Source organism: Heterocephalus glaber, unplaced genomic scaffold (genome assembly GCF_053883595.1).
Source record: "Heterocephalus glaber isolate CG9 unplaced genomic scaffold, H.glaber_assembly_v1.0 deba00001150, whole genome shotgun sequence".
NCBI lineage: Eukaryota > Metazoa > Chordata > Mammalia > Rodentia > Bathyergidae > Heterocephalus > Heterocephalus glaber.
The window spans coordinates 1,184,258-1,202,488 of record NW_028258204.1 but is presented as its reverse complement, the minus strand read 5'-3'; the positions used below and the strand labels follow the sequence as shown (position 1 = coordinate 1,202,488).

Below are 18,231 nucleotides of genomic sequence, written 5' to 3'. Positions count from 1 at the left end.
ACCTCAGTAGGGCATGCACAGACCTGCCTGTCTGCAGCAGGCTGATTCGGCGTGTTCTGTGTGACTCAGGACTTCGGTAGGGCATCGTGTAAATTTTTTTTTGATCAAGGCTATTTCGAGTCCTATATGCCTCACTTATCTGTATGTCAAGTTCTTTTCCCCTGCTTGGGAAGTTTTCTGCCATCACTTCTGTGAACAGTTTTTTTTTTTTTATGTCATCTGCACTCTCTTGTTTCTTCATTGACTCTGATCAGTCTTATGTTGTTCTTCTTTGCATCGTCTAGTAGCTGCTGGATTGATTTCTCATGTTCCCTTACAATTTTAAAGCAATTTTTCTTTTTCTGGTCAGTAATTGCAATCTTATCTTGTATATCTGAAATTCTGTGCTCACATTGGCTTATTCTGCTGCACAAACTTTCCATGGAATTTTTAATCTCCTAGGAATCTATTTGCATGTGTTTAATGGATTCCATTTGTTTCCTATGTTGGGATTCCATCATGTTCCTCAGCTCCTGTATTTTTTTTTTCTCTGTCCTCTCTAGATTTATTAATCATGTCTTGCACTATGGACACAATCTCTGCTGATATCATAGAAATTATTTCTGAGTTCATTTTTTCCAAATCCTCTTTCTTTGGCAGTTCAGGGAGTCCAGGTGGTTGAGTACCAGATTGTTCCATCTTGTTTCCCTTTGGGATTGCTTTAGGTGATCTGGAAGTCTGTTTCTGAGACTTCTTTACGTGTCTTCTCATTTCATTGGGGAGGGAGGGTGCTGCTGGTGTCTGTTCGGCTCACCTCCTCCGCACTGGGGGTGGTAGCACAGTGGCCCAGAAGGTTAACCTCCTGTGTGCTGGGGGCAACTCTGCTCCTTGGTGCTTGGGGCAGTGGCATGTCTGCCTGGAAGTTTCCAGTTAGCTTTAATTTTAAGAGAAATTTATAGTGGATGAGAACCTAGCCAGGACAATACAGTAAAATGCCAAAGCTTTCTTGGAAGTGTGTTGTTATTTCTCACCACAGATGAGAACTTTAGGTGAGAAGGATCAAAGTATAGTGGGATCTCAGTTGGGAAAGTAAATACAGTCAGTTCAGCACTGGGTATAAAGTCCAAGGGAAATAAAGGGAAAGGAGTTAAACCAGGATGAAGGAAAGGTGAGAAAGATGGTGGGGACAGGAGGGAAAAACAGAAGTAGCAGATGTTAAGAATAATATGCAATGCATTGACTAGCACTGTGATATCACAAAGGGGGTTTCAGTCAGGATTGACAAGGATGATCAGATCCTAACAGATCTTTCCATGGCTATCCACAGTCTCTGACATGCTCAGTAATGAATGCCGTTAGAGGCTAAATTGTGTCTTCCTCAACTCTGTTGAAACTCTAATCCCTAATACCTCAGAATGTGACTATATTTGGAGTCAGAGTCTTTAAAGAGGTATTTAAGGTACAATGTGGTCATAGGGATGGGCCTTAATTCAATATAACTGGTGATGTCACAAGAAGAGATTATGACTCACAGATGTACAAAGATGGTGTATATTGGTCAGTCTCAGAAAGAGCATGTGTGAGTCAGCTTCCCATCACTGTAACAAATTCCTGAGATAGTCAATTTGTGAAGAGAAAAGCTTTATTTTGGCTCATAATTTTGGATATTTTGGCTCAGGATTGGCCAGCCCTGTTGCTTCTGGGCTGAGGTGAGACAGCACATCATGGCAGAGCATATGCTAGAGGAATCCCATTCACCTCATGATTGGTGTGAAGAAGGAAGAGGAAGAGAACAGGGTCACATAATTCCCTTTAAGCCCACACCCACAATGACCTGAACACCCCTGTTAAGCTCCACCTCTTAAAGGTCCTAGGCTCTCACAATAACACTAAACTGTGAACTGTCTTCAACATGTGGACCTTTGGGGGAACATTTGCAATCTAAAGTATAGCAGCATGTGAAGACACAGAGAGAAGATGGCCAACCAGAGGCTTCAGAAGAAACCAGCCTTTTGATCAAGACGTCAGATTAACCCCTTGATTTTAGACTTTCAGCCTCCAGAACCATGAGACAATGCATTCTTTTGTTTAAGACTCCATCTATGGCACTTATTATGGTGGACCAAGAAGTCTAAGGCAGATCTTGTGGAGCAGGAGCCCAAGGTGGGAAGGCAGCAGAGGAAGGCTTGTGTGAGTGCCCCCTATAGGTAGGCAGGCTTTCTGTTTGAGGGTTCTTAGACGCACGCACAGGCTTACAGTGAATGGGGAGTGCCTGTAAGTGTTCACGGACATGAATGTTGGGAAAACATAAGTATATCTGGGACTCAGCTGCTGACTTTTGGCCAGTTTAGAATGGTGTTATCTCAGAGCAAGAGGTGTGCTGTGGGCACAAGCCAGTGAGTTTACACAAGGTCTTGTGTTTGAGTTTTTGGTGATGCTCTGAGCCTCCAATGCTCTAACTCCTGGGGAGGTCAAGGAGAGGGCCCAAAGGAAATAGCTGGGCATAGGAATGAGGAGGATGTGCTGAGCTGTAGGAAACGTGGAACCCAGAGGCTTACAGAAAGGCCATGTCCAGATCTCTAAGCCAGGTACCAGGATACATGAACAGAGGGCTCATGTGTGAGAGTGAGTGTGAGAATGAGTGTGTGTGTGTGTGTGCATGTACCTGTGCATGCACACTGCTCTGCAGTGGCCTGTGGTGATGATGCCTAGCTTGGGGCAGAGCACAGAGACCCCATATGATTGTCCACAAATGATGCTGAACTGAGCCTGCTCTGCACTCTGCTGTCAGACTGGTCACAGCCCCTGGAGCACCTACACCAGCTTCAGGAGAAGGGTATGAGAATCCCCATCACAGGGCCTGGCAAACTGAGGCCTGGGCTTCAAAGGCCATGAAATTCAATGGAGCCCATGCTGACTTTAGTTATTGCTGTTGAAACGATCTGAATGATAAAAACACGAACATCCAAGTTTATAGCAGCTTTGCCACTGTAAAACAAAAATACATTTATAAATTAAACACACACACAATTACAGCAGCAATAAAACTCAAATTACAGCATTCATTTTTTTTGTGATGGTTTGTAACTAAATTGCCTCTTACGTGAATAGGGGATCAAATGGGGGCCAGATTTTTCCGGTGGTGATGAGATCCCTCCCTGGTTGCTGGGAAAGTGAGTCAGGACTGGGAGGCTGATGGCCTTGTTTGGCTGCTTACAATTGATTACTTCCATAGTACCTTTAATCTAGACTTGCTCCAAGCTGGGAGTCTCTACCTCTCTGTACAGAGATGTTACTAGTCCAGAATGGAGGACTGACTGGAAGCCCAGGTCCTCTTCTTAGATTCACAAAACATCAGAACTCTATTTCATTCTCATTCTGAAATTGGGAGGGGACATTTTATAATCAATGACACCTTACAATAAATGAAATATGAAAATTGTCATGATATATGTGATACTAATTATAGGATGCTTGTGATCAACATAAAAATAAAATGAGACATCTTAAAGTTCATAAACTTTTTTTTTCTGAAATGGGATCTCACTCTGTTGCCCAGGCTAGGCTTGAATTCCTGGGCTCCAGCAATCCTCCTGTCTCAGCTTCCCAAGTAGCTGGGACTATATGTATGTGCCACCATGCCTAGGCAGAAGCAAACTTTTATTTTTAAATTTTTCTTGAAAATAATCGAAAACTTATTAGAAGTTGCAGGAATATAGTACACTGAATTCCATATACTCTTCATCTAGCTTTATTGGCTTGCCTGATTAATTTTGTGTCCCTCTCCTTAAATCTCTTTTTCTATGTGTGCATATATAATACATGTGATAGAAAGATTTACTATTTTTGCTAAACTAAGAGTAATTTTCAAACATCCTATCTGTTAACACCAAGTATTTCAGTGTGGAGCTCCTGAATACAGACTTTCTATTCCATAGTCACACTTAGGAAATTTAACATTTATATTGTCCATATAAATATACTGTCCATATACCATGCACTGTCCATATTAAAAACTTTCCAAAACCAATAATAATGTTCTTTAACAATGTGCTCCCAAATCCCACCCAGATCACACATTACACCTGCTTAACTTCCTTTACCCTGGACAGTTTCTCAGTCTGTCTTTCTGCCCAGTTGATGTTTTATTCAATGAAAGTAGAAGGAATGGAGTGAGATTATAGTCTTGGACATCAGTGTTCAGTTCGAAGGAAATTTCCTTGTAGTCAGTTATGTAGGTTACCTGCCTAGCTTCTGGCTCTTTCATACTCCAACTCCTCTTTCTGGAGCCCTCTAGGAATCTTGGGCCCCTTCTTTTCTGTTTCCCAAGAGCTGGCCCAGGTGGCCACCCCTAGCTGGCCTGCAGAGCCAAGTACTGAGCTCACAATCATTGCTAAAATGGTGAATGAGCCCATCCATTAGGGGCACCAACACATTTGGTTTGGAGATGCTATTTCTGTCATGACTTCAGCTTCAAACTTCCTCACTATTAGGGGAAAACCCAGTGCACTCTACACCCTTCCCGGCTGTGTGGAAGAAGATGCTGCTGCAGGTCCCATGCAAAGTCCTACATATTTGGGGGATGCTGGGCTGTCCCTTCTGACTGATGGATGGATGCTTCATCTGCAGCCACAACCCCTTTCCTATCCTCCTGCTGTGGGTCACAACTGAAAACCTCTTCTCTCCAGTCTACTGTTCATTCACTCTCTTTTAGTGACAGTTCGAGCATGCAACACTGCTTTGAGCTGGAATGTGCCTGTGAGCAACATGAAGGAGGAAATCCTCAAATTTGCCTGGATACATCCAGACTGAAGTGCAACAAGTAGGAATCAGTTGGACACCTGAGTAGGGGCATTTGCTTTTCCTTTCTGCTCTTAGATTAGGGTTATATCTGTGTGCACAAACTTGCACTGATTGTAAACCAGGCTCTTCCATCTCTATCATGGAGGAGAACACATCTGTTCTCAAACACAGACTGCAGTTATATTGAGAGACTTGGCTTTCTGGGGTGATTCCCTCAGTGGTGATTAGAGTCAAAGATTAGCCTGAGTGCTTAACATCCATGGTAACCTGGATCAACTTTACAACAATTTGAATGCTTATACAGAAATGCCAGATGGGGATATTTTTAGTAGAGGTAATTTTGTAAAAGTAATGAGGCATTATTTTAATTTGGAAGAAAGGCAGACCTGATAGAACCAGGGCTAGATGAATAATCAATGGAAGTTTTCTAATCATCCTACGTTTGTAAGTGGGCAGTCAGTAGAGGCAGGGAAAGATCAGGAAGGTTTTTGCCTATGTTGACCAGCAGAGCAGAAATATGAGTCTTAAAGAGGGTCACTGGCTGTGTTTCCCACAGGTCCTGGGTAAATCCCTTGTCTGTGAGTCATGGAGCATAGCCCTCACCAACATGTTCTGCCAGATCATTTGGGAGATTGAAAAGTAATAACAGAGCCCCCAGCTGAAAACTAAACGGTATTGTATATCCCAGAACTGCAAGAAAAGCATTTTCCAGCCCCAAACCTCCAGCAAACAACCAGTGTGGGCAAAGAAAACAGCAAGGAGTGGCTGGAATGGGTATCATCTCAAGTCTGAAAGGACAGGATGGCAGTTAGAAATATACACTGGCAAAGCAGGGTTTGGCTTCTCCAAGTGTGGGCAACACATCTCCATCAACTAGAAGTCATTCCAAGCAGCACAGCTGGGTGGAGGTCTCCGAGGACATCAAACTGCCCAATGTCTTTTCCTGCCCTGTGCTCTTGAACTCAGGCCCACATGCCATTTCACAGATATCACCTTCATCTGAGAAGTTGTGCTCAGAGATGTCACTTTGCCCCCAAACTTCCAGCTGTTGCTCAATATGGGATGTAGATGAGAGCTAGCACTCCTTGTCCAGGACCATCTCCCTGGTTCCCAGTGAGGCAGAACCCTGAGTGGTCTCCCAGGCCTCCTTGAGCCTGAAAGTATTATATCTGTAAAACAGGGCCAGAGACTCCCAGGGTGGGAGCAAGGCTCAGCTCAGGCCTGCATAGTGGTTCCCTGGGGCTTAGCTGGGAGTCTGGTAGGAGTGTTTGCAGCCCTGAGGTGTGGGGTTCAGCTGTCCTCAGCATCAGATGCCGGGACCTTAAGGCCAGCCCATCCTCAGCTCTGCAGGCCCTTCCACACACCTGCCCGAGAGGTGGCTGCCTTGGTCAGCCCAGTTCCTACAGGGTCTGCATCATGGTTGGGGGCTCCAGTCTGAAGACCTCCCAGGGCTCAGGGACCAGGGAGCGCCTGGGGTTGGAGAGCTCACACTCCCCTCCGGTAGATGCCACAAAGCATTCCTCACATAGATTTTTTCCTGTGCAGAGATCCTAACCTAGCTCCTCAGTCAGGCTCAGAGCCTGCGTCTGCAGCCTGGGGAAGAGGGCTAGGCTTTGGCCCAGAGTGACTGGGCCACGCGGCCTCGTCGTGGGTCCCTAGCTGTGCCCTTCATCCCCTGCTTCTGTATCCCTATCTGTCATAGTATCCTGACAGCTGCTGGCTGCCACCTTAAAGGACTGGCTCACTTGGTCTTTTTAACCCCCAATCGGTAGGCCTCATAGTACAGATGGGGGAAACCGAGGCACGGGGAGACCAGGAGCCGTCCTGGGTCTCACAGTGGTAGGAGCTGGTAACATCTGCAAGCCTCTTGGCTCTGGGCACGGTTAAGGTGGCTCTTATTAATAGTTTCCACATATTCTGGACTTGTCTGCGTGGGCCTTTCCTCTCCAAGTTCACCAGGGGCTTCTCCTTCTCAAAGGTCCTGGGGTCACAGAGGCTCCAGAGGAGAGAGCGCAAGGCTTCAGCTTGGACTCAGGTGGGGTTTCCTAGCGGAAGCTCTCCCCCAACCTCCAACCCCCAGGACCCTGTCTTAGGGGTCAAGGACACTCACACACCCGGCGAAGCCCCTTAGGTTCTCAGCCACAGGCAGCTCCTGGCCGGTGCAGGTTAGGGCCCGCGGTGTTCAGCCGGCCTGGGGTAGCCTTGGTTCGGCTTGACCAGGGCTGGGGCCAATGGTGGGCGTGGCCCCCTGATGGGGCGGGGTGGAGGGCTCCATTTCGGGAGGGGGCGGGGACGCGGGCAAAGCTTGTGATGGGGCGGGGGCGGGGCCGGGGCCGGGGGCGGGGCGGGAGGCCAAGGGCTGAGCGCAGGGCGCAGAGCAGGACCAGAGTGGTGCGCCCGGCGGACGGCGGGGCGATGAGGCTGCTGGCGCTGGCGGCGGTGCTGTGGGCGCGGGCTCCGGGTCCCGGTAAGCGCTGAGGGAGCAGGGAGTGCGGGGAGGAGGGGCGCGGGGGTCCTGGTTTCGGGACTGGGGCAGGTCCAGCGCCTCGCTTCCCCTCCCTGCCAGCCAGGGCCCGGGCGGCGCTGTCACTCTGTGCGAGCGCCCCTCAGGAAAGGCCCGGGAAAGCGAGTTCCAGGCCTGGACCGGCCAGCGAGGCGGGCGGGTCACCGCCTTCTTCTCGACAGTCGGGACCGCAGCTGTTGGCAGCTCCTGGGAGCCACTTCGGAGCTCTGTCCCCTCGCCGCCTGGGACCGGGGACGAGATGTCTGGAGCCTGGAGGGACAGCGTCCTCGGGGAAGCAGTTCGCTTGGCCGCACGCACCAGGCCTGGACAGCCTTTGCCAGCGCGGGCTCCCTGAGGCTCGCGGCTAACACTTGCAAACTGCAGAAAACTTTGTTGCGCTCTGCATTCCCCAGGGCCGTGGCTGGAACGACCAGGAGAAAGAGTGTACGGGTGGCTCACATTTCCTAGGTGCCCATCTGGGGCCAGCTGTGTATGATCTCCATTACAGTTACAATGACTAGAGCAGATATTTACAAATCCAAGTACTTCACAAAACATTAACTCAGTTCATCTGATGCTGTTATCCGCCTGTTGCAGGCGAGTAAAGAGGCACAGGCCCAGGACCTGGTAAGGGTAGAGCTGGGATGTGAATCCTCTCGGGAAACCTGGCCTCATCCTGCTCACAACCTCTAAGCTGTTTGGCATTTGCTTTGTGAATAAGGAAAGTGAGCCACTCTCAGAGGGAAGTAAATTCCCACAGTGACCCAGCTCCCAAGGGCTGGGCTGGAGGAGGAGGGACTTGGACACCAGTGGAGAGAGATGCACCCAGTGACCCCTGGCTACAAGGACAGTGGAACTTCTTCCAGTGAGCCTGGAGTGGGCTGTGGGAAGGGCTTCTTGTCATGGTAATCCCTGCTGAGGCTGGGAATGACTGAGGTTGGGCTGAGTTCCTGGCCAGGCCTCTCTCTTGGCCTGTGTGGAGCAGCCTTTGGCAGTGGATTCCTTGGGCACCAGGTCCTTCCTTCTCTGCAGGGTGACCCCTGCTTTCCTGATGCAGGGTATGTTAGAGAGGGTACCCCGATATGCACTGTTTAGGGGTCAAGGATAGTCTCCTTTCCAGGAGCCCTCAAGAGCCTTGAGAGCTGGGCTTTGGGATCCCTTAGACTCTGTCCTCCTGTGCCAAACCCCCTGCTCCTGCTTGCATGGAAACTCGACACATAACCTGCCACCCATTCTAGGTCTACAGCAGGACTCCTGGCTTCAATGCTGCAAAGGAAGGCCTGGTAGACTAGCTTGATGCCCAAGTCCACACTTCTTACCCCTGCCCTCTTCAGCCTCTCCATTTTGGGCTGGAGTAGGACTTGCATGGCCACCTAGTCCCTCAACAAAGCCAATAGGCAAAATACTTACTAAAAACCAAGCAACAGTCCTGAATTGCAGTTAAGAGTGGGCTTGCAAGCCAGCTCTCTCACATTCTAATTCCAGCCCCACCACTGTACTATTCCAACTTAAGCAAGCTGCTTATTCTCTCTGTGGCTCAGACCTCTTTTCTGTAAAGTGAGGATTAGCAAGGTATAAGGATAACTTGGGGTAAAGTGCTTAGAACTGTTCTTGGCATGGAGTTCCTATCAGCAAGTGTAAGATGTAGCCTCTATCTCTAGAGAAGGTGATATGTTTGTCATGGATACAGCTAATTTTAGATGATGGGCTTAATATGAATGAATCACCCATGGGTTAGGTCTGGCAGTGCTTCTGCTTCTGTCTGGCAAACACAGGCTCCTGGTGCTGCGAAGTTTTGGGTAACACTGTATTTCATTCTGAGAATCATAGTCATGGGTATGGTCTACAGGTCTCTTTGGTGCTGATGGAGTACTGGCAGTGTGCATTGCTGGTGGACCTAGAGGCTCCTGCCTCCTGAAATGAGTGGGGAGTCTCTTTAGGCAGAAGAGAAGGGACCAGGCCATGCCCATATCTGTGTCTTGGGCAAGGTGGGTGCCTTGTCTCTATCAAGAGGATTGTCACTGGGGTGTCATCCCCCAAACTCAGCCTCTATGTGAGAAGTACATTGTGCAGTTTGGCTACACAGGCTTCCTTTGCAGCTGGATTTAGAGCTGTTTTCATCCTTTTCATGACATTAGCCAAATGCAAATCAGAGGGTTGGGCCCTCAGCTCTAGTCCCCAGGCATTTAAAGTTCACTCACAAGGTGACTGGTTGCAGAACGGGGGATTCCGTGCAAAATGAACACTCAGGGTCCCTTGTTAAAAAATTATTAAAATTTCAAGAAATCAACAGTTAAAGATTAAAGCTGGTGGGAGTCCTTCCAAGCTTGGAGCCTTGTGTTCCTGCAGCTCAGTCACTTTCTACTCTTCCTGCCTCTGTGGCTCTCAGCACATGTAAACTTCCATCTGCATTTTAAAGTCATTCTTCTCTGGAGCTTTGTTCTCACCATTAAAGATATCCTTTTCCCATTTTCCAAATGAATAAACTGAGGCTCCTGTGGCCTCCTACCTAACAGAGCCAGGCTCACAGCCCAGCTCTGTTGGTCGACCTAGTGTCTCTTCACCAACTCCCCAAGCTGCTGCTTCTGAGTCTCATTGCTTCTCCTCAGAGAGCTTGGAAGACTTGGGCCCATGAGCATTCCAGTGCCATCCCAAGGGGTACCTGGGACACTAGAGTATCAGAACTCATTGAAGGAATGGGATAGTGGCAGCAAGAATCCCTCCCTCTGTTTGGCTCAGTCTCTTCCCTGCCTGTGTTGTCACCTTTTTCTTAAAGAAATAGCTGATGGGTCCTTGGTTGGGGCAGAGAGTCCACTCTCAAGGCCCACGTGCAGGCAGAGGTGGCTCTCTGGGCCCCAGTGGTGTGCAGCTCACCAAGGAACAGAAAATTTTTCAATTTCTGGTCAGCACCATGTTCCTCCTGTTGCAGAGCCTTTGCACAGCTAGGACCTTTTGCCAGGAAGGTCACTTTTTGCTGCTGCTTGAGTTGTATGTCATTAACTCCAGTGCAACCTTCAGCTCACTGGTTCATTCTCAAGTCTCTTACCTTGAACTTTGGATCAAGATTGTGCCATGATTTTCTTAAACCCTTTGCATTTTCTCTGTAGCCCTTGGCAATATAGGAATATCCTCCTGCATCTTTCCTGGTGAGTGGCCACCTTACTCACTGGCTTCTTAGCTCCAGAAGGCCACACTGTGCCTGGCACATGGTGCAGAAGGAAGAGGCAAAGATTCCAAGTGGGAAGGTGTCATGTGTGGGATCCTAGCTCCTACTTAAGTTCTCTGCAAAGCAGGTCACAGAGCAAACTCTTAAATTCTTCAGGCTGGTGGGACTTAAACAATTGTCCTTCCTAGCTAGGAGAGGAGAATCAGCCCTCCCGGGTGGAGGAGAGCAGGGTTACCCACCCTGTCCTATCTTGCTGTTAGCCAGGGAAGCTCTGTTAGCAAGCTGGTTAGAAGGGTAGCCCTGAGCTCTCACCAACCTGCCTCTGTCCCTGGGGGATGCTTTCTTGTCATCCTTCTTTCCACTGCCATTTTCTCTGTTCTGCACCATGGATGAACCAAGGGGCAGAAGCTGCCCACCCTCCCCCCATGCTGGCACTGAAATGAGCATCCTGCTGAGCTCACTTTTGCCAGCCTGGCCCTCCGGCACCTCTTCCCTCTCAAGATCCCAGCGCATGAAGCCACCTACATCCAGGCCAGGCCTCTCCCTTTGCCAGCTCAGTGCTGGGGACAGCCTTGGCCAGGGGACTCCTTGAAACCTGTGACCTCCAGCTGAGCTTTCTAGCTGGGGTCAGGGACCCTGCCATCTCTGCCTCAATCCCAAATCCCTTGTGTTGAAGGTGGATGTGAATACTGGAGCTGGTGAGTGTGAATATTTTAAAATTTATTATCAGTGCATTTTTGCAGTAAATAATGTTTACATTTCTTGTGGGGAGCTGATGCATGTACATAACACATCTTACTTCCTTTTACATCCCTTCCCTTCCCCTCTCTCCTCCCCCTTCTCCATATCTTGCTCCCCTTCCCTTTTGCAAAAGATCTATCTCCCTGTTTCCTACTGCCTATCTTTTATTTTGCTCTTTAATTTGTTCGTACTTTGGGTTTCCCATATAAGGAAAACCATACAATATTTAAGCTGTGTGTCTGGTTCATTTTTGCTGAACATTACAGTCTTGGCCAACAGGTTGTATCTGTTTGCTAGGGAGACTAACACCACAGGTGGAGGTTTAAGCAACAACAATTTACTTACACATAGTTCTGGAGACCAGAAGCCTGGGGTCAAGGTGTCAGACATGGTGTTTCTCTGGGGCCTCTGTCCTTGGCTTGCTGATGACACTGACCATCTCCTCTCTGCAAAGGCTCTGTGCTGATCTCTTCTTAAGGTCATGTTGGAGCAGGGTCCACCTTTGGGACCTCGGCCTCCTCTTTAAAAGCCCCATCTCCAAATACAATCACACACAGAGTGCTGGGATTAGGATTTCCACACAGGAATCTGGGGGCAGGGACACATAATGAGGGTCTTTGCACTGTGATGGAAGAAACAGGTGCCACAGCCATTTGTCAGAGAAAAGAAGGCAGAATGAAGGCCAAGGTGAAGGTGCTGCAAGAGAGAAAGCAGGCTGTGTCCTGGAAGCTGGCCTTGTCCCTCTGTCTGTCTGGCCCTTCCTGGGGGCAACAGAACTGGCCTCTCCAGGGCTGCTGCTGCACTTGGAACATTGTCCTGGTTGCAGTCACTATAAATAAGCCCTTCTTCACACAGTGTGAATGGCAGGAGCCTGGGGCACTCACTGTCCTCCCACCCTTGGTGTCCCCTTCCTGCTTTCCCAGCTCCCTGGGCCCCAGTGGAAACTCTCAGGTGGGTGTGGCTGGCCTTGGGTTCTGGAAGTCAGCTTCGGGGCCTCTGCTGTCTGCCCCTGGTGGCTGCTGGGGTGGGGTCAGCCAGGGGTCCTACTGGTGCCTTGCTCTCCAGGGAGTCCCACTGTGGGGCCTTAGCTGGCAGCAGGAGAGCCTGCCAGGTGGGCAAGACACAAGGAAGATGGAGGCTGACTCCCCATCTCTCTCCCTATGCTAGTGACTTCTGATAGCAAAGGGACTGTTCTGGAGGAGCTGGCACCAGCTGCAGGACACTCCCTGCAGTCCAGAAACATGCATTTAGTTGTGTCTATAAAGTGCTTTTTGTCAGAGGAGGTGACATTCGCAGGTTGCCAGGGATTAGCACAGGACACCTTGGCTCCTGTTATCTGTGTTTCCAGCTGTCTCCTTGGGTTGGCTTTGTCCATCATCACTGTGGACACGGGGGACCTCCCTCCTATCTCCCAGGTTCTTAGGGTCCAGGTGAGCATTGGCCTGGTTTCCTCTTCACTTTTGTCCCTTCTGCTGTCATGGTGTGGCATGCTGAGCATTGGCCCCTAAAGATGCTGCTCCCCCCCCCCCCCGTGAATATTACCTTAGTGACAGAGGCGCTTCCTGGGTGCCAGTCAGGCAAGGTTGTTGGGTTGTTCTGGCTCCTAAGAGATGAGGAGATGGAAAGAAAACTGGCCCTGACCTCAGAAGGAGAAAGGCCTTTGGTGTGTGAAATCTGCAGTGGAAGCAGTAGAAGAGAGTGACTGCTATGCTCTGAACAGCTTATCCCCTCCGAGGCTCAGCTGAGGTTTAATTTCCATCAAGAGGCAGGACTTTCAGAGGTGATCAGGGCTCCATCCTGCATGGATTAATCCACTTATCCAGTTAATGGATTCATAGGCTAATGAGCTGTCACAAGGGTGTGTCTGCAACAAAAGCCAGTGGGCCAAGGTCTCTGAAGCGCTGGTCCTTGGTCACATGATGCCTGTGCCACCAGGGCTCTGTGGCCCCTTGTACTTGGACCAAAACCATATACCTCTTTTCTTTCTAACCTGTTCAGTCTGTAGTATTGTGTTCTTAGCCACAGAAAGCAGGCCAAGACCTATTGCCAGCTCTTTACAATGAAGAGTGCTTTTTCTGTGACAAGCTCAGCACAGCCACATGGCACCTCAGTGACCCACATCCTCTTTGTCAAATGTTCAAATCTTTCTCCATCTCATTTTCCTTCTTCATCTTTGCTTGATTGAAGCACTGACCAGGGGACAAGGCTTTTGGTGACTCTGATATCTGGGGCCCAAACTCCCTCCTGTGACCAGAAGGAGATGTTGGGGGTCTGAAGCTGTGGCTTGGAATGGCCCTGGAGATACCTTTTGCTGTGGTTGTTGGGCAGGGAACAGTGCTTCCTGGAGTGGTACCCTGGGCTGTAGGGGTCTGGGGACATGGGACCTGGTGGGGGGAAAGCTTAGCTTGGACAGCAGGAGTCTTCAGCATTCCGCACCATACTACTTTTTTGGCTCTGTCTGCCAGAGTTTCTTAGTTGGTTTTCTGTTGCTATAACACAGCACCTGAGACCTTATAATTTATAAAGAATAGAAGTGCCTTTGGCTACCCCAGGGCTCTCTTCCTCTCCTTACAAACCCATTAATGCCATCCTGGGGCCACACTCCTAGCCCCATCTAATCCCAAAGGCTCTCTCACTCCGAACACCATTTACCTACAGCTTTGGGGATTAACTTTCCAACATAGGGATGTTTCAGGGACACATTCAAACCATAGGAGGGTGTACCTGTGAGCCCCAGGGCAGTGTGGCCACTGCCCACCCTGAACAGTGGCTCCTGAGAAAGGTCACAGCACTTGGCTTCTCTGAGGTCTGCTGTTCTGGATGGCCACATGGGTTGGGAGGGCTCAACCAAAGGTCAGCTCAAGGGCAGAACAGCAGCCAGAGTGGGTAGCCTCGGATGGTTTCTAAGAAAACCAAAGGACAGGAATAGTGGGTGGGGCCCAAAAATTTGTAGCATCTTTTGGAGCACTGGGATAGTCCCTCTTCCCTCCTGTCTCTGAGGTGCCTCTATTCCTGCGCTTCAACTCTGAGAACCCAGGCTGAGCCTGAGGAAGACCCTGAATCACTCCTGCTGCTCCAGCTCAAGGTGCTGGCTTAGCACCCGCTGACCCCCTCCTGAGCATCTGTCCTGGCTGGACTTAAGAAGGGAAAGGCAGGCTCAGTGCTGTGGCAGACAGGCCATCAGCAAGGGCAGCCTGACCCAGCACTGCCCACACTGATGTTTGCAGGCCCTGGGAGTGCTGGTTGCATACATGGCTGTGGGCCAGATGTTCTCAAGAGAGTCCAGCTCTCCACATTCTTATGTGGAGTCTGATGAATTTGAATTTTAAATGGCAGTAACTAGTTATAGTTTTCTGAAAAATATCTGACCAGGTGGTCAGTGTTTGGCAGTTGCAGGAAAGGGATCACCCAGAGCTGAGAGTGTGGAGCCCTGATGTCCCCCAGAAGAGCCCTCCTCTGACCAGCAGGAAGGTGGGGGATGACCAGAAGGCATGGGGCCACCTGCTCCAGCCACACAGGCACAGAGCTACCAGAGCTTTAAGGCCCTGTCTTTAAGGCCCTTGGCTGTGCCCGTTGGCCCTGTGGAGAGGCTGTGCCCTTTACTCACCATTTCCTCTTTCCTTTTCTTCTGCAGAGGTCTGTGGGGCTCTCAATGTCACTGTGTCCCCGGGACCTGTGGTTGACTACCTGGAGGGGGACAATGCCAGTCTCCTGTGCCACGTGTCCCAGAAAAGGCGCAAGGACAGCCTGCTGGCTGTGCGCTGGTTTTTCGCTGGCACTGACAGCACGGAGGCCTTGATGGTGAAGATGACTAAGTTTCGGGCTGTGCAGTACTATGGGAACTTCAGCCGAAGTGCACACCGCCGGAGGCTGCTGCTGCTGGAAGAGCAGCATGGGGCTCTATACAGGCTCTCAGTGTTGACACTGCGGCCAGCCGACCAGGGCCAGTATGTCTGCCGTGTGCAGGAGATCAGCAAGCACCGGAACAAGTGGACGGCCTGGTCCAACGGCTCCTCGGCCACGGAGATGAGAGGTAAGATGGGGAGAGCATGGAGGAGGGGCAGGAGCGTGGTCCCCACTCGGGTCACCAAGAAGGCCCAGTGTTGGCTCTACCAGGAATCTTCACAGGTGAAGATCAGACTGGCTGTGTGCTCTCAGGTGAGCAGCCTTACACTCATTAGGGTGCTGAGGATAGATCGCATTCAGCAGGGACTGTCGCCAGAGGGAAAAGAGCCCCCTTGACTCTCTGTGTAGAGGTCTGGGGTGCTTTAGTGGAAACAGAAGGAGTTGGGGGATATGAACCCACAGAGAGCAGTGGCAGTGGATAGGATCTCTGGTTCTCTGATAACCCTGGGACCCACCTGGATTTGCTAAGGAGCTTCCAGAAGCTGGTCTCCCACCTTCCCAAAAAGGCTGGGCCAGGGTCTGCCTCCAGGTGGTGTGGAACCCACAGAAACTCTTCAGGAAGCCCTGGGATTCCTCAGCAGCCAGGCATGCTCTGGAGAGGGGCTCATCTCAGGCATGCATATGGGAGCACTCAGGAAGTCCCAGGTATGGGTTTTAGAGCCCAGTGTGGGCCAGAGTATTCTCAGAGAAGACTCTTGATCAGTGCCCAGCCTGCAGCTCAGGTCTGCTCAGCCTTACTCACCCTGGCTGAGCTCATGGAGGCACCCACAGAGAGGCCCAGATTGGCCTGGGGGTCCTGATGTGAATGGCAAAGCCCACCCACAGGGCAAGTGGTGGCTCTGATGCATGAGCCAGTGGATCCAAGCTCAGACTGAGCAATCCTTCAGGAAGTAGGCCAAGGCAGGACAGGAGATGTACACTGCTCTCAGAACATTGTGGACTCCCCGTGCCACCTTGGAGGGCTGCCAAGCTTTGTCACCAGAGATCCAAGAAGGAGGACGTTTCTTACCGGTGTTATAAAACTTTCTACAGTGCGCTCAAATTATATTTTTGATTGGTTGGATCTTGGATTTAGTTCAGCACAAGATCTAGAGGATCAGAGTATGAAAATATGAAAAATAATCTAGCTCTATTATGCTGACTTTAATTTTTTTTTTTGTACCAGGGATCGAACTCAGGACATTGCGCTTGCGAGGCAGGCGCTGGAACCACTGAGCTAAAATCCCCGCCCCCCTCTAGCTCTATTATGTATGTAATATCAATAATATTAAAGGCCTGAGTTTTGATAGGCTTTTTTTTGGTTTTGCTTTTTGTTGCAGTTTTGTTTGTTTGCTAGAGTTTTTTTCCCGGTACCGGGGATTGAACTCAGGACCTTGTTGTTGTGAGGCAGGCACAGTGCCATTGAGCTAAATCCTTAGCCCCTTGTTTGTTTGTTTGCTTTTTGAGACAGGGTCTTGCTGTGTAGTTCAGGCTGGCCTTGAACTCATGGAGATTCTCCTGCCTCAGTTTCTAGAGTGCTGGGATTACAGGCCACCATGCCTGGCTGATAAGCTTTTCTAAGGGATAAAACTCAACTGTGTAAATAATGTCAGTGTGCTACATGAATAAGGAGCATGTTAAAGTGAAGTCATTTATATAGGTAGTTTTTAAAGCAGCTGCTTGTCTTTGGAGTTTGCAGTATTGTAATGTTAGTAAGCACAGAATGATGTGTGGTATAAAATGTTGGGCACCTTTTCATTTTAAACAAATTAATTCAAGAAGACAAATGACTGTTAGTATAAATATGTATTTTGGCATAGAAAACAAAAAAATTACATAAAAAATACAAGAGCTGAAAAGGGAACCCACACTGAGTATCACTTGGCCTGCATGTGTGTGCGTGCATGCGTGCGTGCGTGTGTGTGTGATTAATGTAATTTTTGTCTCCCCATCATAGTACATTCTGGAATCATATGCTGAAGCTCTTGGCAGTAATGAAGCTCTGTGATTAGAACATATAAAAAGGTATATTTCCTTCAAATAACCACGATCATTAGCTTATTATTTAATGTGAATTAACTCCAGTGAGTCTAGCCAGTTCCTTCTAGAATATTCACAAGGAACTTGCTCCAAAAGACTTTATTGAAAATCAGACTCTTTCCTTTTCATCTCCTCCTCTCCCTCTTCTTCCTTTCCCTCTCCTCCCTGCCTCTCCCTCCCATTTCTTTCATTGTCCACTCCCTTTCCCTATGCACACTGTATCTTTCCTTCTTAATCTTCCTCTCGAGCTCTCTGTCTCTCTGTCTGCCACCCTGCCTTCCTTCTACCTCTGACCTGGAAGTGGTTCTAATCTCACACACTGCTGCCTTTTTCACTAGGTCTGCCCAGTGTCAGCCTGCAGCCAGCCATAGTTTGCTGCCAGGAAGGAACAGTGCCTCAAGAAACAATGACAAAGCTTCCAGGGGTTATGAATGGGGACTAAGGAAAGTCATCTTTAAGTAAATGGCCTGAAGCCTAACAGGCCTGTGTAGGTTGGACTGTGCTCTTCACAAAAGGGAGGCTTGGCCCAGTCTTCTCCTTTCCAGCCAGGTATAGGGTCAGATTTGCATCTGTCTATCCAGGTCACCCTTCTCTGGCCCTTGTGTCTTGTTCAACATCAGAGGCCTTGTTTACCTAAATCTCAAACTCCTGTTTTGTTTTTTGTTTTTTTTTTGTATTAAATTCTTTTATTGGTACATTGTAGGTATACAACACAATTACATTTCTCACTGGGAATTGTACCTTTACATAATGCATCTTGGTTCGTATTTTTTTCCCATTCCTAGCCCTCCCTTCACCCCCTCCACCCTTCCCTATTTACAAAGACTTTATTTCCATTTTTTCCATTTCTCAGCATTTTTCCTTTCCCTTCTTTCCTTTCCCCTGCCCCTCCCACTACCCCTACCTCTTTGGACCTTTTCTTCCTATTTTGCATTATCGATTATTCATTCTAATCATTGATACATTTTAGGTATACAATATAATGACATTCATCATTGGAAATTTGCACCTTTACATAGTCTCTCTTGGTTCTTATTTTTCACCCTTGCCCAGCCCTCCCTTCAACCCCTCCAGTCCTCCCTATTTACAAAGATTTTGTTCCTATTTTTCCATT

General features: G+C 49.1%; 1 protein-coding gene across 6 annotated transcripts in view; it reads left to right on the top strand.

The window, feature by feature from the left end:
- Positions 1-7,128: 7,128 nt before the first annotated feature.
- Vstm4 (V-set and transmembrane domain containing 4) overlaps positions 7,129-18,231 on the top strand; it is a 100,069-nt gene continuing 88,966 nt past the window's right edge. For all 6 annotated transcript variants that reach the window (XR_015451059.1, XR_015451058.1, XM_087210590.1 and 3 more), the window contains exons 1-2: positions 7,129-7,249; positions 14,827-15,225. Coding sequence is in view for 4 of the 6 variants with exons in the window: in XM_087210590.1 (XP_087066716.1) it covers positions 7,198-7,249; positions 14,827-15,225 (451 nt within the window). In the remaining 2 variants the exon portion in view is untranslated. The remainder of the gene's footprint in view (positions 7,250-14,826; positions 15,226-18,231) is intronic.